Source organism: Megascapheus bottae, chromosome 17 (genome assembly GCF_031878675.1).
Source record: "Megascapheus bottae isolate mThoBot1 chromosome 17, mThoBot2.hap1, whole genome shotgun sequence".
Classification (NCBI taxonomy): domain Eukaryota; kingdom Metazoa; phylum Chordata; class Mammalia; order Rodentia; family Geomyidae; genus Megascapheus; species Megascapheus bottae.
In genome coordinates this window covers 17769981-17789640 of record NC_143525.1, presented here as the reverse complement: position 1 = coordinate 17789640, position 19660 = coordinate 17769981, and the positions used below count along the sequence as shown (strand labels likewise).

The window sequence follows — 19660 nt, the reverse complement described above, 5'->3', positions numbered from 1 at the left end:
CACCCAGCTGCTTTGTCAAGACCTGTCCTCCCTGGCCGCCCCTCCCCCAGGGAGTTGACTCCCCAAGGAAGTGTGAGCAGTTGACCAGGCCACATGCAGGACCCTTGGGCCTGCCTTGAACTCAGAGCCAGCTCACGGGCCTCACAGAGTATCCTTGTCTGCTCCCCCTGGCCCTGCCCTCCCCCTGGGTTTCTGCTGTACAGCTGCCCTGCCTGCTGGTGTCGCTTTGGTCCTCTGGATAGAGGCTGAAATGCCCAGTGCCAGGCAGCTTAATGCTGAGTCCCAAGGCCCACTGGGTCTTGCTTGCTGACTGTCTCTGTTCTCATGTGGGTCTGGGGCTGGGGCTGCCTGAATAGAGCTCACCCATCTGCACCCGGACCACCCGTGCCTCCCTCTGGCTCTTCCCAAGACTTTGTTCAAAGGCTTTCCAGGCTAAGCACTCCTTCCTATGTTTGTCTTCACTGAACATGAACTGTCAGTGCATTGCAGAGGGACTAACACGTTCTCATTGAAGTGTTTGCTAACGGAACCGCACTGCACTGTGAACAAGTGCCCTGCTTTTCCCTGCAGAAACTCATTATGTTACACCCTACAGGAAGCTCACTTTATTCTCTCTCCCCCCCCCTCTCCTTCTCTCCCTTTCCTTCTTCCTCTCCCTCTGTTGTCACTCTAATTCTCCTTCATCTCCAGGTACAAATAGTCTACAAACCAGTGGACCTGAGCAAGGTGACCTCCAAGTGTGGCTCATTAGGCAACATTCATCATAAACCAGGTAGCCCCTGGGGAAGGCCAGGATTGGGACAGAAAGGTGCTGGGTGGGCGGGGCAGGCTTCCTCCAATGGGATCCAAGAGATGGTATTGAGCATGGAACTGTGGGTGGGGCCTATGGGAGACAAGACTGCTCCAGTTCACTACTGAGCAGGGTCCTGTCATCATCTCACAGGAGGTATGGAGATGCTGGCCCCAGACCCTAGCCCATGCCTCTCCAGAAGGCTGTACTCCAGGCTTCTAGGGTTGGCCTTGGGCCTTACTTGTTCCCTAAAGCAAAATAGATGGATGTCTCCAGTCAGCACTGGGCACACTTCACCAGCTGCACTGCAGCAGGAGACCCTGGTCATGGCATGGCTGTGATTTTGTTAAACAGAAGAGGAGGGAGACTACTAGAGTTCTTGCCAACCACTCTCCATTCCATATCTCACCATCTTTCCAGTCACCGTCTTTCTGCAGTGAGGAAGTCCATATCTGCACTGCCATTGCGGCCGCTAACCACATGTGTCTGGCAAGCACTAGAAATATGGCCAGTGCAGTAGAAGAGCTGTACTGTTATTCCATTACAAGTAAACGGGCTAGGGGTATGGCTCAAGAGGTAGAACAGCACCTACCTTTCAAGAATGAGGCCCCAAAGTTCAAATTCCAGTATGGGCCACCTCCCCCCTAAAAAAAAAAGAGTTAAACTGCTGCATGCAGACAGTGGCTGCCATATTGGACAGCACAAGTAGAGATCCCGAGTCCCCAGCCTAACAGGACAGGACAGGGCAGGAACTTCTGCCTCAATCAGGCCCTGGACTGGTAGAGGTTTTTACCGAAACCACCCACCACCGTGAAGGAGGAGGTGAACAGACAAACAGCCTGGCATGGTGGTGTTGTCTTAGCATTTGGTGGTAGAGGCAGGAGGACTGCATATCCAAGGCCAGTCTAGACTACACTGTGAGACTGTGTCACCTGGCGGAACCCTCCGTGACACCTGAGCCCCCAGAAGCCCCTGGCATTTCTGTGTTCTGCAGGCTGCAGACCTTGTGTCATGGACAGCAAGTTTACTATGCCACAGAAGATGTGACAAAGTGTATGTGTGTGTGTGTGTGTGTGTGTGTGTGTGTGTGTGTGTGTGTGTGTTGTGTTCCAGGAGGTGGCCAGGTGGAAGTCAAGTCTGAGAAGCTAGATTTCAAGGACCGAGTCCAGTCGAAGATTGGATCTCTGGATAATATCACTCATGTTCCTGGAGGAGGGAATAAGAAGGTAAAGGGCCAGGGGTGGGGGTGGGGGAGGGAGGACACACTCAGATATGGGTATTCGCCTAGTGGACAGGCCGGGCTCACTTTCTCAGAGGAGGAAATCTGAATGGACTGGCTTGAGATGCAGTCTCAACCACGCCCACAGACGGCTCCTGGGAGCACTGGTTAGGATGCAATTAGAACAAAGCAAGCTGCCTGTCAAGTCCCTGCCTGAGGGCTGCTGAACCTGGAAGTTGTCAGCTGTTTCTAGTCTTTAGGCAGGGAAGACCAGAGTGCACTGAGAGTAGGTGCTCCTCTCGTTCCCATCCCTCGGGGCCAGCACAGAGCTTGATTTTGGTTTCCTCTTCTGCATAAATGTAGCCTGGGTGCCCTCTGGGATTTCCCACCCATGCCTACTTAGAAGTTGTGCAGATGGCTCCCTTGCCAGCCTTGGACTTCCAAGAAGTTGACTGGGGACTAACAGCAGGAGAGAGGATGTCCCAGTAGTGTTAAATCATAGCAAACCTGCATGAGACAGGGCTCTACCCAAAGTGGCCCAGCTGGCCGGACAAGGCAGTGGCTGTCTTTCCACACACCACCATGCTGGGTGGCACAGGAGAGCCCTCTTCCCTGGTCAGTGTCCATACCTCCCCTGCCTGCCTGGGCAGCCCTGGGTGTCTGTGCCTCTGCATGCCGGTACTTGCCCATTGGATGACTGGGAACAGTCCCAGGGCATTATTTTGTGGAGAGGAACTTGCCAAGTGGTCCCCAGATGGCCTCACAGCCTCCAGCTCCCTGAGAGCCCCTTCTGGTTTTTAGAAGCCAAAGGCTGACCCTTATATGCATCAGAAGCTTGCACCACAGCCCCACACAGGAGCCCTTCTCAGTACCTGGCTAGCTGTCAGAAGCGGGAGGTCAAAAAAGAGGCTGTGTGCCTGAGGGGAACATGGTAGCAATCAGTGCTCTGAGGAGTTGGTGACAATTCTCTGCCTAAAGGCCAGGCCTCCACTATTTCCTTCCATCACCCACACAAGGAGTTGGGCCTTACAATCCTGGGGGCATTTTTGATAATCCCCAGGTCTGGCCCCACTCCACTGTGATGAGTCACTGCAGTGACCTAGTGGGATGGGGCAGGCCAGGGCCTTGGAGATTTTCCATGTCAGAGAAGACATCTGTCATGCTGGGTCCATCTGGCCAGCAAAGCTTCCTGGGGGTGCAGCACTGGGTGGGATGTGGGCAAGATCTGCAGATTCTTAGCCTGGTGGTCTTTAAAGAACTCGAGTTAGAGCCACAACGAGGTCCAAGCTTCTTGGATCCTCTGCTCCTAACTCATCTTCATGGTGGCCTCAAATTCAAACCTCCATTAACCAAGTTCAAAGAACACAAGTGCTGCTAGCAAGCCGTGAAGCACAGCTCAGTTTGGGGGAGTTTTGCCATTCCAGGAATCTCGCTTTATTCTTTGTTGTTGTTGTTGTTGTTGTCATTGGTCATGGGGTTTGAACTCAGAGCCTGGGTACTGTCCCTGAGCCTTTGTGCTCGAGGCTAGGCTCTACCACTTTGAGCCACAGCTCCATTTCTGGTTTTTGAGTGGTTAATTGGAGATAAGAGTCTCAGACAGGAGCCGGGAGTTTGGCCTAGTGGTAGAGTGCTTGCCTAGCATGCATGAAGACCTGGGTTCGATTCCTTGCTACTACATACATAGAAAAAACTGAAAATGGTGCTGTGGCTCAAGTGGTAGAGCTCTAGCCTTGAGAAAGCCCAAGGACAGTGCTCAGGCCCTGAGTTCATGCCCAGGCAAACAAACAAACAAACAAAAAAGTCTCAGAGACACTTTTATGCCTGAGCTGGCTTGGAACCACAATCCTCAGATCACAGTTTCTTGTGTAACTAGGATTACAGTTGAGAGCCACCAGTGTCCAGTTATGGTTTTATCCTTAAGAAACAATGATTTTTTGTTGTTAAACTATTAACATATACTCTCAATAATTCTCTCAAGCAGCCTTTCAAGTACAACACTATGGGAAATTCTTTTTAACTCCTCCCAAAAGAACATTTATGTAGCTTAAATGGGAGTCTTGAGTTTTCTCTGTCCACATTCAAGACCTTGAGGTCCTCGGAGCCCTGAGGTTGTGTGGGGGAAAAGGCATTAAATGTGTGTGAGAGTGTGGGCACACACACATTTTCTGGCTTCATCAGATGCTCAAAGAGCCTAGGATCCACAGCAAGGCAGAGAATTCCTGTGTCTTTGTCCTTGAGTTAGTCAAGAATATTACATACACACCTTCAGCTAATGCTTGGCTACCCTGGAATTTCCCAGCATCCTTTGGAACTCATGGCTATGTCTATGTCCCTTTGAGAAGGGCTGCATAGCATCATATCTAACGCCTGCCAGTGCTGCCCACTGTTTCTGTCACCTCCAGACTATCAGCCACTGATGAAAGGGAGGAATGTGTGGCTCGTGGCTGGCATTAGTGGCTTGGAGACAACGGTTGATTGTGTGTGTGTGTGTGTGTTGGAGTGAGGAGACAGTACCGGGGTTTGAACTCAGCCTTGTGTTTGCTAGGCAGGTGTTCTGTCCCTTGAGCTGTGCTCCAGACCAGCAGCCCTGTCATCTTCTGTAGGGATCTTTAACATGTTTTGTTGCAGGTTGATGAGAATCTGTGGGGCTGGTGTGGAGCTCAGTACAGAGCATATGCTTAGCATGCTCAGGGCCCTGGGTTCAATCTTTCTGTCTCTCTCTGTCTCTCTCTTTCACATACACACACACACACACACACACACACACACACACACACACACACACACACCATTGTATGTCTTTTGATCTAGCAGTTTTACTCAATTTTACTACAGCACACTGACACATGTGAAATGATGTAAGAGCAAAAGACTGGAACCACTTAAATATCCATCTGCAGGGAGGAGATACAGTTTGATGCATCTGCTGTGACAGAGTATATTAAGTCAGCAGCAAGAAGCACCAGGATGCTTCATGTACTCATAAGAGAAAGTATTATGCTTGACAAGCAAAGTACAGCCAGGCCTGGTGGCACAGGACCTCTCAGCAACATGGAGGTATATGTAGGAGGATCATAGCTCAGGGCTGGTCCAGGCAAAAACATGAGACCTTATTTAAAAAAAAAAAAAAGCAAGGATTGTGGCTCAAGTGCTAGAGCGCCTGCCTAACAAACATGAGGGCCCAAGTTCCAGTACCATCACACCCCCAAAAGAAAAACATGCGCAGACATTTGGCATTTTGTGCATTGTTATCATATGCACTCAGCACACACGTGTGAGATATCTTGGAAGGATACAAGAAATAACAGCCATTGCCTTTGGTAAGGCAGGCTAGAGAAGAACTATACGCAAATAGTCCACATTACAAACAAAACCAGCCAGGTGCAATGGTTCAAATCCTAAGTGATTGGGTATTGGGGATTTGAATTTACAAGCCCTTATTTCAATAAATGGCTGGCCACTACCTGTCATCCCTGTAACCAAGAAGCACAAATAGAATTATAGTCTAGGCTAGCCTGGGTTTCAAATCGAGACCCTGTCTTGAATGATAATCAGAGCTTTTCCCTGGCACTTCCCCTCCCCTTCTCCTTGCAGATTGAAACGCACAAGCTGACTTTCCGAGAGAACGCCAAAGCCAAGACAGACCATGGAGCAGAGATTGTGTACAAGTCTCCCGTGGTGTCGGGGGACACGTCTCCACGGCATCTCAGCAACGTGTCTTCCACCGGCAGCATCAACATGGTAGACTCGCCGCAGCTCGCCACACTGGCCGATGAAGTGTCTGCCTCCCTGGCCAAGCAGGGTTTGTGATCAGACCCCTCAGCGGTCAGTAATCATGGAGAGAAGAGAGAGTGAGAGAGTGTGGAAAATAAATGAATGATCTGGTCCCTCGCCCTCTGCCCTCCCCGCTGCTCCACACAGGGCTCGCCCGCCGGTGTCACCTAACCTGCTTTTGTCGCTCGGTATCGGGACTTCAAAATCAGAGATAGGAATAAGAACAAATTTCATCTTTCCAAATAGATTGATAGGCTAATAATTTTTCTTTTTAAGAAGTGTGTAAAAATACAGCCATGCCCAACACTTCTTTGGGCACCTTCTTTTTTATCTTTTTTTTTCTTTTCCCCTGAGTATTAGAGGGCGAAGGAGAGGTTCTAAAAGCTGTTTCTGGGGAATTTCGAGGGACCGGGGCTCCCGCTGCCCCCCCCACCCCGACTCCATCCAGGGAGTGTCACGAGCTGCATTAGCAACAATTTAAAACAACAACAAAAAACTTGGTGTGTTCGTGGAGCCACGGGCAGAGGATGTGTGAGTGTGAGGAATGCACAGGGGAGAGGCTGAAGTGGGGTGGGCAGGGAGGAGAAGATGAGAGGGGACAAGGAAAGGGGCCCCTGGGCCCTGCTGAAGGTCGCAGGAAAGGTGTGTGGCCTTGGTCCCGGCAGCAGTCTCTTTGTGCTGTTGGCGGTCAGGCATGCTGTGGGCTGTTGTCCCGCCTCTGGAGAGTGGTCTCCCGGAAAAGGGACAGTGGGAAGGAGAAGGAAGGTGGCAGACTGAGTGAGGATCCCTTCTGTGGAGAAGGCTGAACTCGACATCCTAGATTGTTGACCTCTCCCTTCTTGCAGGATGGGGGCCTGAGCTGAGGGGCTTTCCTCCACCTTGGTGGAAACCCCATTTTACTGAGTTCTGAAGGTTGAAACTGCAGCCACGATTTTGGCCACGTCACTGACCGGGACTTTAGGGCTCACCAGTTCTCTTTGTAAGGACTTTGTGCGTCTGGAGGGGATTATCTTTCTGTTTCCAAGCCTGGGCCTCTGGCTCCTCCAGGCTGTCCAGGATCGTCTGGCTCCTCCAGGCTGTCCAGAATCGAGGGGGAGGGGGGCAGGTCCTGGGAGGTGGGTCCCATGCTTCCCATCCCTCCCGAAGCCACGACAGCCACTTTGGCTGTCCCTCTGTGCACGTGTCCACTGTAAGCCCATTCACTGCCATACCTCTCATTCTGTCTCACTGTCCTGAGTGCCCAGCTTCTTCCACCCCAGTCATGGCCCTTGGTGAGACACAGGCAGCCCCCTCTCTGCACTAAGGGGTGAGGGTTGAGCGGCACAAAGGCGTGGAGCTCCAGCTTGTTCTAAGTTCCCTTATTCAATCTGTGTGCCTCTCACAATGGATCTCTCTCATCCAGCCACCCATCATAGATGGGGATCTGGGGCTAGGCGTGAGGTTGTGGTAGCCTTTTCCTCCTGGGCTGGCTCCCTTCCTGTGCTGAGCTAGCAGCAGCAGATCAGGTGTCCTGGCGGCCAGCACCAGTGCTAGGACTCAACAGACACGACTCCAGGGCAGAGCCATCCTCCCTCCTTCCCAGACTTCCACCCAGCTTGCTTCTGTTCAAATCCACATGCATAGAGTCGACCCTCCATACCCAGCTATGGGACACGCCCTCAATACTTCCTCCCCCATCCCAGCGGAAGCAAGCAGTGCTGCCTGTCCTGCTGGAGCAGCTGACATCCCCATAGATGTGGCCCTTTCCCCTCTGTCCACACCCTGTTGCATTGTAGTTGAATTTGTCTGTTTACATTTGGCTTCACCAGAGTGATGATAGTGGAAAAAAAAAAAAAAAGGATGCATGTATCTTGAAATGTGTATAGAGGTTTCTAGCCCACACTGGTTGGGTGGGGGTGGGGGGTTCTGGATCTTTCTCACCCCTGCTGGAAATTGGCTAGGACTCGCACAGCAGCAGATTTTGACATGGAGGACTCAGCTGTGAAGAAAGTCTGAGCTCATGCCTGACTCTGATCTCTGGCCTCCAGATGCCTCCTAAGAGCTGTTAGGGCAGTCTGTGGCTAGCCTAGTGTTAGTGTTCAGCATGAAGATGGTCCTCTCTGGTCACAGCCTCAAGCCCACAGCAGCTCTGAGGGAGTCTTATCACTGTACCACAAGAGAAAGGACATGCCAGCCAGATGAGCTGCAGCTCTGTGAGCCTGCGGGCAGCCATCCCTGGGCCTGGGGTGGGGGAGGGGGATGACAGTGGGGGACTCTTCAAACTCTCCTTGGTTATGGTGAGGGTGGCACCTTAGGCCTCCTCACTAGAGGGATTGGGCAGGACTGCCCAGCAGGCACAGACTCCAGATGCTTGGGCTGAGACAAGGGACCAGTCAGGAGACACACCTAGTTCCCAAAGCCTTCACGTTCCCCACCCCCATCCCCCCACACACACTGACCTAGCACAAGCTTTGTTTGCAACTACACAGAAAGTGAAATCATCTTTGCAGAAATCCAGTAGTCTCAGGCCCAGGTCTGCCAACCTCTGGTTTGGGTAGTTAAAGACAGCCCTGAGCATGGAGGCAGAGCTTTCCTTGCAAGGAAACTTTCCATGGTGAGGTTCCCCACTGCCAAGTCTCAGCCAAAATGCCCAGGCCTCAAAATTGAAGGGATCTGATGGGGAGAGGAAGAAGTATGGTTTAGAACCTTTTGACTAATGTTTCTTGCACCTCATTTCCTCCTTGTGTGATCCCTGTGCTGTGTATGTAGGAGGGCTCTCCCCTCTCCATTGTGGGATGGGCTGTTGGGGGCAACCCAAAGGCCATGGCTTAGGGTGATCAGGTCAGTGCTGAGGGAAAAAGAATGCTGGGTTATGACTGTCATGGACAATCCGCGTGGGGGCTGGGCATGTCTCTCCATTTTTCCCCACTCCAGAGCCAATGGCCCTGGATGGTTAGATAGGGCATCCTTCAGATGCTCTGTTCACTTTAATAGTTCCATTTAAATTGACTTCAACAGTGAGACTGCATCCTGTTTGCGATTGCTTGTTGTGCTGTGGGGGAGGGGGAATCATGTAAGATAGTTCTTATGGGTGGGGGGGGGGGAGTCTTGGAGTGCAGCCAAGTTCAGCTGCCTGGTAACCCTTTTCAGGATTCTGACCATTTCGCTGGAGGGAGGGGGTGTCATGGGGTCTGCTGCTCTGCTCCTTGCAGCGTGGCAGCCGGCTTGTTCCTGTCACCTCCCCAGCCAGGTACAGCCACCCAGCTTGTATCGGGACTTGAGACCTGGTTGCTCTGCTGTCCTCTCAAGAGTCTATGCCTCCCCAAGGCCATGTCACTCTTCCCTCTAAGCCACAGGCACCTTAGTGTCCTGCCTTTCCCACTGGCTCTCTCGGTCTGCATTACTAGTAGCTGGGAGAATGTTTCACACCCCTCCACTTGTTCCCCAAGTAAATCAAAAGATGGGGATATGGGTAGAGGTGGTTATCAGCTACCGGTCCATGGCTTCATGAGCCTTTCAAGTACTTTTCTCTCCAGTTTCAGAAAGGGTTATCCTGGGCACTGATCCAGTGTCTTAACTCCTCTTGGACTTAATCTGTACATGTGCTATGCTGGGCAGGACATTTCCAGCACTTGCCAGTCCCAAGATTTCTTTGGTAATTTTGAGGGGGGAGGGGGAGGGACATGAAATCAGCTTAGCTTAGCTTCCTGTCTGTGAATGTCTACATAGTGTATTGTGTGTTTTAACAAATAATTTACACTGTTGCTGTAAAAGTGAATTTGGAAATAAAGTTATTACTCTGATTAAATAAGGTCTCTCCTCCTATACATGAATTCTAAGGACAAAGAGAATTCCTAATTTCTTTTCTACCCTTAGAGAACTTCAGAACAGTAAATGATAGTACTGTTGAAAAACTGCATCTGAAGCCAGGCTCCTGTGGCTCACACATATAACCCTAGCTACTCAAGAGGTTGAGATCTGAGGATTGTGGTTCAAAGCCAGCCAGGGCAGGGAAGTCTGTGAGACCTCAATAAACTACTCAAAAAAGCCAGAAGTGGGAGAATGCTAGCCTTGAGCACAAAGAAGTTCAGAGACAGTGCCCAGGCTCAGATTTCAAGTCCCAGAACTGCAAACCAGCCAAACAAAACACTACATCTGAGCCAGGTCCCTGGTAGCTTACACCTGTAATCCTAGCTATGAGGGAAGCTGAGATCAGAGGATCACAGTTTGAAGCCAGCCCAGGCAGGAAAGTTTGTAAGACTCATCTCTAAGCCAGTAGTAGAGCTATGGCTCAAGTGGCAGAGCAGTACTGTTGAGCAACTAGCAGCTAGCCTTGAAAGAGGTTCAGGAACAGCACCCAAGCAGTTAAGACTGGCACACTGGCACACACACACACACACACACACACACACACACACACACACACACACACACCGAAGGAAAAACAAAACTGGACTTCCCGCCTAGCACGGAACAGGACCTGCTTCCCTGGACCCAGACTGGAGGCTGAGCCAAGGACCCCAGACCGCCTTTGTGCCACAGACACAGGGGCACTAGAGGCCACAAGCTCCCTGCATCCCCATCTTGCCAGGGCTTTGGTGGAGGCCTCTCTGGGCTCCCTTGGGTGGCAGTGGGTGGAGCAGAGCCAGTCGAGAAGGATGGCGGAGGCTTTCCAGGGCCAGAGGGCGGAAGCCACAGGTGGTTTGGGAAGGTATCCGGCACTCCAGGCCGATCCCAGGCTGGTGGCGGTTGGCTGCGGAGGAAGGGTGGGCGAAGTGACCCTCCGGTGCTCAGAGTCCTGGGGATGGAACTTGGGAAAGTTGCTCTCAACTCTCCCCCAATCTTGTAAAAGATGGGATCGTGCATGCAGGCATTCCAGAGGTGCAGAGGCAGGAAGTCACACTTGCCCATTTAAATGTCCTCTGGAAGTGGCTTTGGACGGCGTGAGAGCAGGAGGGCCTCTTCGCGTGGCAAGGAAGACCTGGGAGAAGGAAGAGGAGGGGGCCGCGAAGATGTTTGCCAGGGGCAGCCATGGATGTGTGTGCATCATTCCCTTAGCTGTGGATGGAGCTGACTGTGCTTATAATACCTTTGATGTTCTGGTGTAGGTTTTTAAAGTAGGAGTAGGAAAAGAGCACATTTTGTAAAATGTCTTTGTTAAAATCCCTATGAAAGGTATTTGGAATTGTAGGCCTGATGTTGGTGCCCTGCTTCCCAGGAGAAAGAAATGTAAAGACCCACACCATGCTCACAGTAGTGGGTCACACTGTTCCATTTTAACTTTCATGTGTACATAGTGTAGGTAAAAGACAAAAGAGTTCTAACTGGGTCCGGGAGTTTGGCCTAGTGGTAGAGTGCTTGCCTAGCATGCACGAACTCGGGTTCAATTCCTCGGTACCACATACATAGAAAAAAGCCGGAAGTGGTGCTGAGGCTCAAGTGGTAGAGCTCTAGCCTTGAGAAAGTCAAAGGACAGTGCTCGGGCCCTGAACTCAAGCCCAGAACTGGCCAAAAAAAAAAAAAAGAGCTGTAATTACACCTGGTATTTCTAGACGTTAGACAGGTTAGTAAGTGTACGACAAAAATAGAATCAGTAGGGGCCGGGAGTTTGGCCTAGTGGTAGAGTGCTTGCCTTGCAGGCGCGAAGACCCAGGTTCGATTCCTCGGTACCACATAGAAAAAAAAAGCTGGAAGTGGTGCTGAGGCTCAAGTGGTAGAGCTCTAACCTTGAGAAAGTCCAAGGACAGTGCTCAGGCCCTGAGCTGAAGCCCAGGACTGGCAAAAAAAAAAAAAAAAAAAAGAATCAGTAGACTGAAACTTTGTATGCTTTTTGTTAAAATTCCTAGAAAAGGTCTTCTAAAAATCTGAGCACTAGCAGAAAGGTTCTAGAATGCTCATCTCCTGTTTTGATCAGAATTTGTTACATGGGAAGACTGCTCTGTATATAGTGGATGAACTGAGTCCTTGCTTGAAAACATCTAGTCTGTCTAGAGGTTTAGAACTGCCCAGCATATGTTACATGTAGAGATAGTAAAAGATCATTTTCTAGATAGCATTTTGCTAACATTCACATGAGATGCTGTCTCTGGGAAATGAAATAGGGAAACCACCTCTGAGCAAAATGGCAGATACTACCTGCACTCACTCTTTGGCTTGGAGAAGTGGAGGGAACAACTGCAAAAGGTAATATGCTAATGTGGTCACAGCTGGACATCCTCAGAGGCCATTCTTCTGTATTGTGCATTTGGTTTTGCTGGGTATAGTGGACAAATAAAGCACATTTTGCTCTTGATATTAAGAGGTTGCCAGTGTATGACATTTTCTGTAGTGCTGACCTCACAGGAAAACCTTTTCTCTGTAAATGACACATAGATATGAATTTTAACTAGTTCTAGGCATTGCATATGCCTATACTTGTCCACTGGTTTGAAGGCAGAAAGAAGGAATTGAGGAGGGACTGTCCCAGGACCAAATTGGCCACTGCTGCAAACACAGCAGGCAAGTTTGTATGAAACAGCCAGTCGTAGGTCTAGAAGTGCTTGGTGTACTTGAAATACCATGTTTGAAAATGGAGGTATAGCTGAACGCAGTGGCTCATGCCTGTAATCCTAGCTACTCAGGAGGCTGTATCTGAGGATTGAGGTTCAAAACCAGCCTAGACACAAAAGTCCATGAGAATTTCAGAATCGCCATCATATGTGTGTGCTTTATCCAACACTACTGTGTCTATAGTGCACAAGTCCTCATTTGAAACACCTAGTGCCTCTATATGTTTTGTAGTGCACACAGCATGTTAAAAGTAGTAGTAGTGAAACTGCTTCTGAGCAGTAAGTAATGTGTCTGTACTGGCTCAGGAAGAAGTGCTGAGGGCCTTCTACCAGTGAGTTTATGCTGAAGCAAGACTGACCCATCATGCCTTGCATCTATGCATTTCAATTTTGTTCTATATAGACTGTATGTATATAAAGTCCTATTATATAATATCCAGTCTTGCTAGATGTTAGAGGTTGCCAGTGACAAAAGTAGTTTGAAAATAATCCTGACCACAGGGTTGATGGAGATGGGAAGGGTTCTAGGCCAGAATCCTACTTTCAAATTAGAGCTTTTGTTAATTATGTGTGGCGTATCTGACACTACTTGTATGTTTGGTAGACATTTTAAGAACTAGATGTCTAAATGTGTATAATCTTGTAAAAGTAGCAGGCTAACATAATGCCCTTGAAGTATTTTTTGTGGTTGAATTTGGGGCATGAATTGTTAACGCTTTAGAGACTATGGTGTTTACTAGGTGGTGGCAGAGGTGGGGTGGGGAAAGAGGCTATCTTGTGCCTGTTGTTGGTTCGGTTTGCCTAGACTTTGTTCTATATGTATACTTTAGTTAATATTGCCAATTAAGAGATAAGTCCTAATGCCAAAGCTAAGAAGTAGAAAATAATCCCTATGTAAATGTCCTTTTGTTAGTTTTTAGGGAAAACCATCTTTTGGGAGTAAACTTAATATTTGGAGTCCTTATCTCAGAGTTTGTATCTGGAGTGATGAACAGGAAGAAGAAGATGAGGGAAGGGCTCTTTACCAGTATCTCTACATCAAAGAGATGTGCAATGTTTGGTAAAGTACTTATACTTGTATAGGAAGTTATTTCAGAACATGTAATCTTTACAGATGTCTTAGGGTGACAGTGTATGGTAAAAAGGAGAACTAGTGAATTAGCTAACTTAAGTGTCTGTTAGAATAAGCAGATCCATCTTGGATGGATTGTGCCACCACTGGGCAATGGAGTCAGGACTTATTTAGAGGATGGCAGCAGAGAGTGGAAGAGGAAGCCTCCAGGTATGCTCAGATTTACATTTTAATTAGAGCCACTGATATATACGGTTCTGGTTGTACCCACAGGGATATGCATTTAGTAGAAACATATTAATATTGAAACATGCTAATATTTTAATAGTATGCTATAAACCTACTAATGAGCTTAGAAATTGCTTAGTTTGTCTTGTTTTACATCTCATTTTAAATTGAGCATAAAGGAAATGCAATATTTAAATTACAACTCTGCCAAGGCAACAGGTGAAATTTTTTAACCCTAAGAAAAGCAAGATTGAGCCAGGTACGGTGGCTCAGGCCTATAATCCTAGCTACTCAGGAGGCTGAGATCTGAGGATCAAGGTTCAAAGCCAGCCAGGGCACAAAAGGACCTGAGACTCTTATCTCCAATTAATCTCTAGAAAATGGGAAGTGGGACCTGGCTCAAGGGTAGGGTGGGTAGCCTTGAGTTGAAGAGCTCAGGGATAACGCCGAGGCCTCATGACCCCCCCCCCCCCAAAACAAAAAGCAAGATTGATTCATAATGTTTGGAAAAGCATGACATCCCATAAGATATCAGTTACCCAAAAGGGATTGGTGGGTACGTGCACAGATCTAAACAGTCATGTCCAACAGAAGTGCTTGTGGCAGTAACACTCTTTGCTTATGTTTTTTATAATGCACATGTTAAATAAAGATTTTTTAAAACCTGAAAAAAAACTGTACACCAAAAATGTTTATTCTAGTGTAACCAAACTATGTCATGCTGTCCAACTCAAAAGGCAAGCAGTACCCATGGCTGCACCCAGTCTGTAAGGGTCTTGCTACTACCTTCAAGCCACAGGAACTTGGGGTAAGGTATATGAGATCTTTTGTTCCTAGGAATTAACTAGGTCAGAGACTAATGCAGAAAAACCAAAGCTGTCAATTAAAATGGCCTAGATTCTTTCCAGGTTTACATACCTCTTTCCCTGGAACCTTTTTGTAGACTGGAGTTCAGCTCACCTAAGATAGCAATAGCAGGATATGTCTCTAGCACAAGACACAGCCCTAGCCCTCACAGAAACTGCCAGGGTGGCAACTTCTTCATTCATTTTGTACAAAAGAAATCAAGCCAGGCCTTTATTGCCCTCAGAAGCCGATCTCAGGGTGACAAGCCAATAATAAACCCAAGGGCCATGAAAATCATATGCATTCTATACATTCACATTTACCCCAAACTCCAGAAAAGCCCAATGGAAAAAAAGAAAAATCTTCACTAAAGAGCAATTTAGAAAAGGTATAAAGTATACTGCCAGCCTCATTAGAGAAAGAAACAAGAAGCAACGAATTAGTTAGAAAGAATGGATGGTTACTATTTGCTGGTGGCTCTTAATCCTAGCTACTCAGGAGATTGAGATCCAAGGACTATGCTTCAAAGCCTTCCTGGGAAGAGGAGTCCATGAGATTCTGATCTCCAATAAATTATCAAGTAGCTGGAAGTGGAGCTGTGGCTAAAGTGATAGGGTGTTAGCCCTAACCAAGCCCCAGGACCAGCATGCCCATGTGCTCCTGTGTACACACACACACACACACACACACTGCTGTGTCATCCCTCTCCTTCCAGCACCCCTGATGTTAGCAAAAACCACCAACTCTTTCTGGTAATTATCACATGACTACAGAATGGAGATTCTAAACATTCAAAGTAAATCAGAAAGCCCTGAAGAGCCCAAGCTAGCAGAGCTTGTTCCAAAACTGCCACCACTGCCGCAATCACCCAATATGCCACGAGATGCCCTGACACACAATGTTCTGTAACTTTTTTTATTATTATTTTTTCATTTTTTCCTCCTTTTTTTTTAAAGCACTAGTCTGTGCTTTGCGAACAGAATCAAGACATTAACAAAGATCAGCTTCTCTGAAGAAAAGCATTTCTATAGAACAAAGACAGCTACATGTTTTGCTGCCATTACACAGCTCAAAGCAGGAAAAGAAAATATTTACAAAATACAAGGTTTTTTAAATTTTTTTTTACAATGCTAAAAGGGTTATTCAGAATTTTCAACCTTATAAATAGAAGAAGCACTTTATGCATAGGGATATGGTGCATTATTACGGTTTAAAGAAACAATGACAAATCTTTAAACTTACAACAGAACCAAAAAAAAAAATCACTAATGTTGAAAATTGTGAAAAAACCCCAACCTTAAGCAGTTTGTCTACTATTTTTATAGGATTACAAAATGGCAGGAAAAAAAAGTCCTCCCCCCTCCCCCACTTTTTGGTGATGAGATTATACATGAGACAGGCACGAGGTTTACACGGGAGGGTGATGGGGAGTGATGGAAACCACAGCTAGGACCAGACAGTGTTTCACAGGCAAAAGGAGTGGGGAAGGAAAAGTCTGACACTGACAGGGAACAGGAGGTGCAGGAAACAGCCAAGTGAACCAGTCAGTGAAAACAAAATGATCCAGGAGAGATGGCACTCACTCCCCTCACTCCAGGTACAGGAGTGGGGAGTGGTTAAGCAGTCCTAACCACACCTTCATAGGTCAGGATAGGTGCTAACTACATTCCAAGTGGATTCTGTTTGTGTAGGTGCATGTGTGTGCATGTGTGTGCGTGTGTGTATGTGTGTATAGGTGTGTGCAAGTGGGGGCAGTAAAGGAGGGAGGGGAAAGGGCAGGATGGGGAACCTGAGCAGTCGCAGGTTACTGCAGTGAGTCAAGACAGAGATGGCCAAATGTAGATGAAAGTGAAAATATGTCAAGGTCTAGGTGACAAGAGGAAGCCTTTCTGCCAGCCCAGAGCTCCATAAGAACAGCTGGCAATTATGGCAAAGAGGTCCTGTGGGCGTCTTCAACACTGAAGACCATGGAGGATCCAGCCAGAGCCAAGCCAAAGCCAAGGATGGAAGGGGAGGGGTAGGAGTTCCAAGTGTCCTTGCTCTATCCTGTCCTTCCTAAGGCTTTGCTCAACTGGAACCTTTCACTGCTGCCTACTTGGCCAGTGCACCCCACCCACAGATTTGAGGGAGAGGATAATCATCTAACATTGGGAAGTCCAGTGATTCAACAGTGCAGAGAATGTGCCAGGACCAGGCCTACAAGGTCTTATCCCGAACTTCTGCCAACTGGAGGAAGTGCTCAGGTGTGTCATAAGAAAACATGAAAACAAACAAAGCAAAAATCAAAACAAGAAAAACAAACAAAAGGGGGGGAAAAAAACCAAAGGAGGGTCTAAGTTCCTTAAATTCACTAAAAACTGTGAAAATTTCTGGCATATGATGTTTGAATATCAAACGCAGAGATTTCTGAAGCTTTAATGCCAATAGTAGTGAGTCTGTTTAGATTCTCATTTCCCGCTCATCTGTGAGTTGGCCGCTGGGCTGTGACTGTCGTTGCTAGATGCCGACTCTTGAGGGGGACAATGGGAGGTGAGGTGGGTGCCACCTCTATCTCCCGGCCAGTCTTGCTGCCTGAGGTGCGCCGAGTACAACGGGCTGCCCGTTCCTGTGCATCGAGCTGGTCCTCACATTCTGCCTGGGGACTGTACGCCAGGGGGAAGGTCCGCCGCTCCCATGGCTGGACAGACTGTGGGCAGACAAGTGGCTCTGGTGAGGATACAGGCCCTGCCTATTTCTTGCCTGTAAGACCTTGTCATAAAACTTGTTAACTGGAGTCCACAGCCAGTCTATGCAAAATTTTTAAGAGGAAGCCCAAGGAGGACCTTTCCAAACTTGCCACCCCCTCTTCCCACTTCACCAACACTATGCAAAGGCAAAGGTAGTTGCTTGCCACTTACCTGTTCATCCAGCCCCAGTTCTGGTGTGGAACAACGGGTGTCTTCACTGGTTAAGTGTCTCAAAGTGTCCCGAGCTACAGGGGTGAGGGGTGCAGAGTGCAGTTCTGGGCTAATGGGGCTTCTAGGGGACTGACCATGGGAGAATTCTGATAGAGAGTGGCTACTACTGACATCAGGGGAGGCGGGCTGTGGGGTAGAGGGGTTGGCACTGCCCAGCTGAGGGGTGGTCCGACCGTCTGATGACCTATAAGACCTATACACCAAGAAATACAAAAAGAAAGCCGTCACTAAACAATGAGGCTAACCTCTTGTACCATACCTCGTAAATTTCATGGGGTTAGGAAAATTGGTTCAGAATTTGAAAAGTCAAACAAGCAAAAACAGGAAACCATAGATTTTATGTGTTTCTGCTGCCGTTGAGGATAAATGGCTCTCCGAAGTAGGATCACAAAACTAGTCACTATCTTAACCTATAAGGCCTTCAAGTCTCTGGCTAAATCATGACACATGACAGACAGGTTTCACAGGCAATGTCTACAATTTAAGACAACTGGACACAGACAACTTAGGAAGGAACTGACATTTAACTATAGCTCCTCTTCTATGTTGATGTCTCATCTACTACCAGTGGCTGGGCATAAAGAGCAACCAGGAGGCAATGGCAGTCCTGTGAACACAGGTAAGTCTCAAACTCTCTATCTGCCCTTCTTCCACAAACCCCAGGACTGTTACCTGCTGCCTCGCCGCTGGGGTGGCACACTCGTGGTCCACAGCCATCGTGCCCTTTCCATCTCCTCACATTTGGCATGCAGAGCAGCAAAGGCAGCATCAGACAGGTCTTCAATCTGCAACAGAATACCTTCATTGATCCTGTTCCCACAGGAAGCTGAGTTTAAGAACAGGCAGAGTAATTCTAGAACCAGTTCCACCCCATTCCAGGCTCTTTCTGGTTAGGCCAGGAATACAAAGAGCTTGCACCCTACACCCACAAGTCTTGAGGCATCTTGATTATATGTACCCCATATGAGTTGACCATTACCTCCTCATTTTCCTCATCAGGATTCCCTTTCAGAGACTGAAGATCAACTTCCCTCCAGCTATGAAAACCAAGAAGAAGAAGAAGAAGAAATCATGAAATGGCAGACAGGCTAGCCTGGGATAGTCTATTCCTCATGAGTGCTCAGCCTTACCCTTTTAAATTCAAGGCAAGGTTTTGCCACACAGCCCAAGCCAGCTTTGAAATTGGAATTATTTTTTTTTTGGGGGGGGGGGAGAAGACCAGTCCTGGGGCTTGAACTCAGGGCCTGGGCACTGTTCCTGAGCTTCTTTTGCTCAAGGCTAGCACCCTACCACTTGAGTGACAGTGCCATTTCTAGCTTTTTCAGTTCATGTGGTACTGAGGAATTGAGCCCAGGGCTTTATGCATACTAAGCAAGTGCTCTATCACTAAAGCCACATTCCCAGTCCTGAACTTAGAACTTTTATGTTTCAGCCTCACGAATGCTAGGATTATGGGTATGTACTACCTCACCCTACCATGCTGGCTAAGGAATTTGTTTATCTGGGACATACAGTACCACCTGACTGACATTATATGGGATTGCATATAATATAAAATTGTTCAAACTTCTGACTTGCCATTAAAAGCTGGAAATAAAGATTTAGATGTGAGCCAGGCAGGTGTAGTGGCTCACGCCTATAATCCTAGCTACTCAGGAGGCTGAGATCTGAGGATCAAGGTTTCAAGCTAGCCAGGGCACAAAAGGACCTGAGACTCTTATCTCCAATTAACCTCTAGAAAAAGGGGAAGTGAGGCTTGGCTCTAGGGTTGAGCTGAAGAGCTCAGGGAAAGCGCCCAGGCCGAGTTCAAGTCCCATGATCCATAAAAAAAAATTTAGGTGTGAGAGGTTGGGAATATGGCTTAGTGGTAGACAGCTTGCTCTAGGAAGCATGAAGCTCTGGGTTTGATTCCTCAGTATCACATAAACAGAAAAAGCCAGAAGTGACACTGTGGCACAAGTGATAGGGTGCTAGTCTTGAGCAAAAGCAGCTCAAGGGACATTGTCCCAGTCCTGAGTTCAAGCTCCAGGGCTAGCAAAAACCAAACAGATTTATATGTGAAATCCTTCTTTGATACTGACAATAAAGTCAGTATTTAAAAACACATTGTTGGGCCAGGCGTTTGGCCTAGTGGTTGAGTGCTTGCCCAGCATGCACTTGAAGACCCAGGTTTGATTCCTCGGTACCACATACATAGAAAAAAAGCTGGAAGTGGTGCTGAGGCTCAAGTGGTAGAGCTCTAGCCTT

General features: G+C 48.0%; 2 protein-coding genes across 12 annotated transcripts in view; one reads left to right on the top strand and one right to left on the bottom strand.

The window, feature by feature from the left end:
- Positions 1-8720, top strand: part of Mapt (microtubule associated protein tau) — a 94404-nt gene extending 85684 nt beyond the window's left edge. For all 7 annotated transcript variants that reach the window (XM_090350013.1, XM_090350012.1, XM_090350011.1 and 4 more), the window contains 3 exons: positions 691-772; positions 1904-2016; positions 5604-8720. In XM_090350013.1, coding sequence (XP_090206139.1) covers positions 691-772; positions 1904-2016; positions 5604-5819 — 411 coding nt within the window. In that variant the 3' untranslated portion in view covers positions 5820-8720. The remainder of the gene's footprint in view (positions 1-690; positions 773-1903; positions 2017-5603) is intronic.
- An 8135-nt stretch (positions 8721-16855) lies between these two features.
- Kansl1 (KAT8 regulatory NSL complex subunit 1) overlaps positions 16856-19660 on the bottom strand; it is a 114611-nt gene continuing 111806 nt past the window's right edge. For all 5 annotated transcript variants that reach the window (XM_090350003.1, XM_090350002.1, XM_090350001.1 and 2 more), the window contains 4 exons: positions 18393-18450; positions 18086-18198; positions 17354-17606; positions 16856-17142 (listed from right to left, as the gene is read on the bottom strand). In XM_090350003.1, coding sequence (XP_090206129.1) covers positions 16915-17142; positions 17354-17606; positions 18086-18198; positions 18393-18450 — 652 coding nt within the window. In that variant the 3' untranslated portion in view covers positions 16856-16914. The remainder of the gene's footprint in view (positions 17143-17353; positions 17607-18085; positions 18199-18392; positions 18451-19660) is intronic.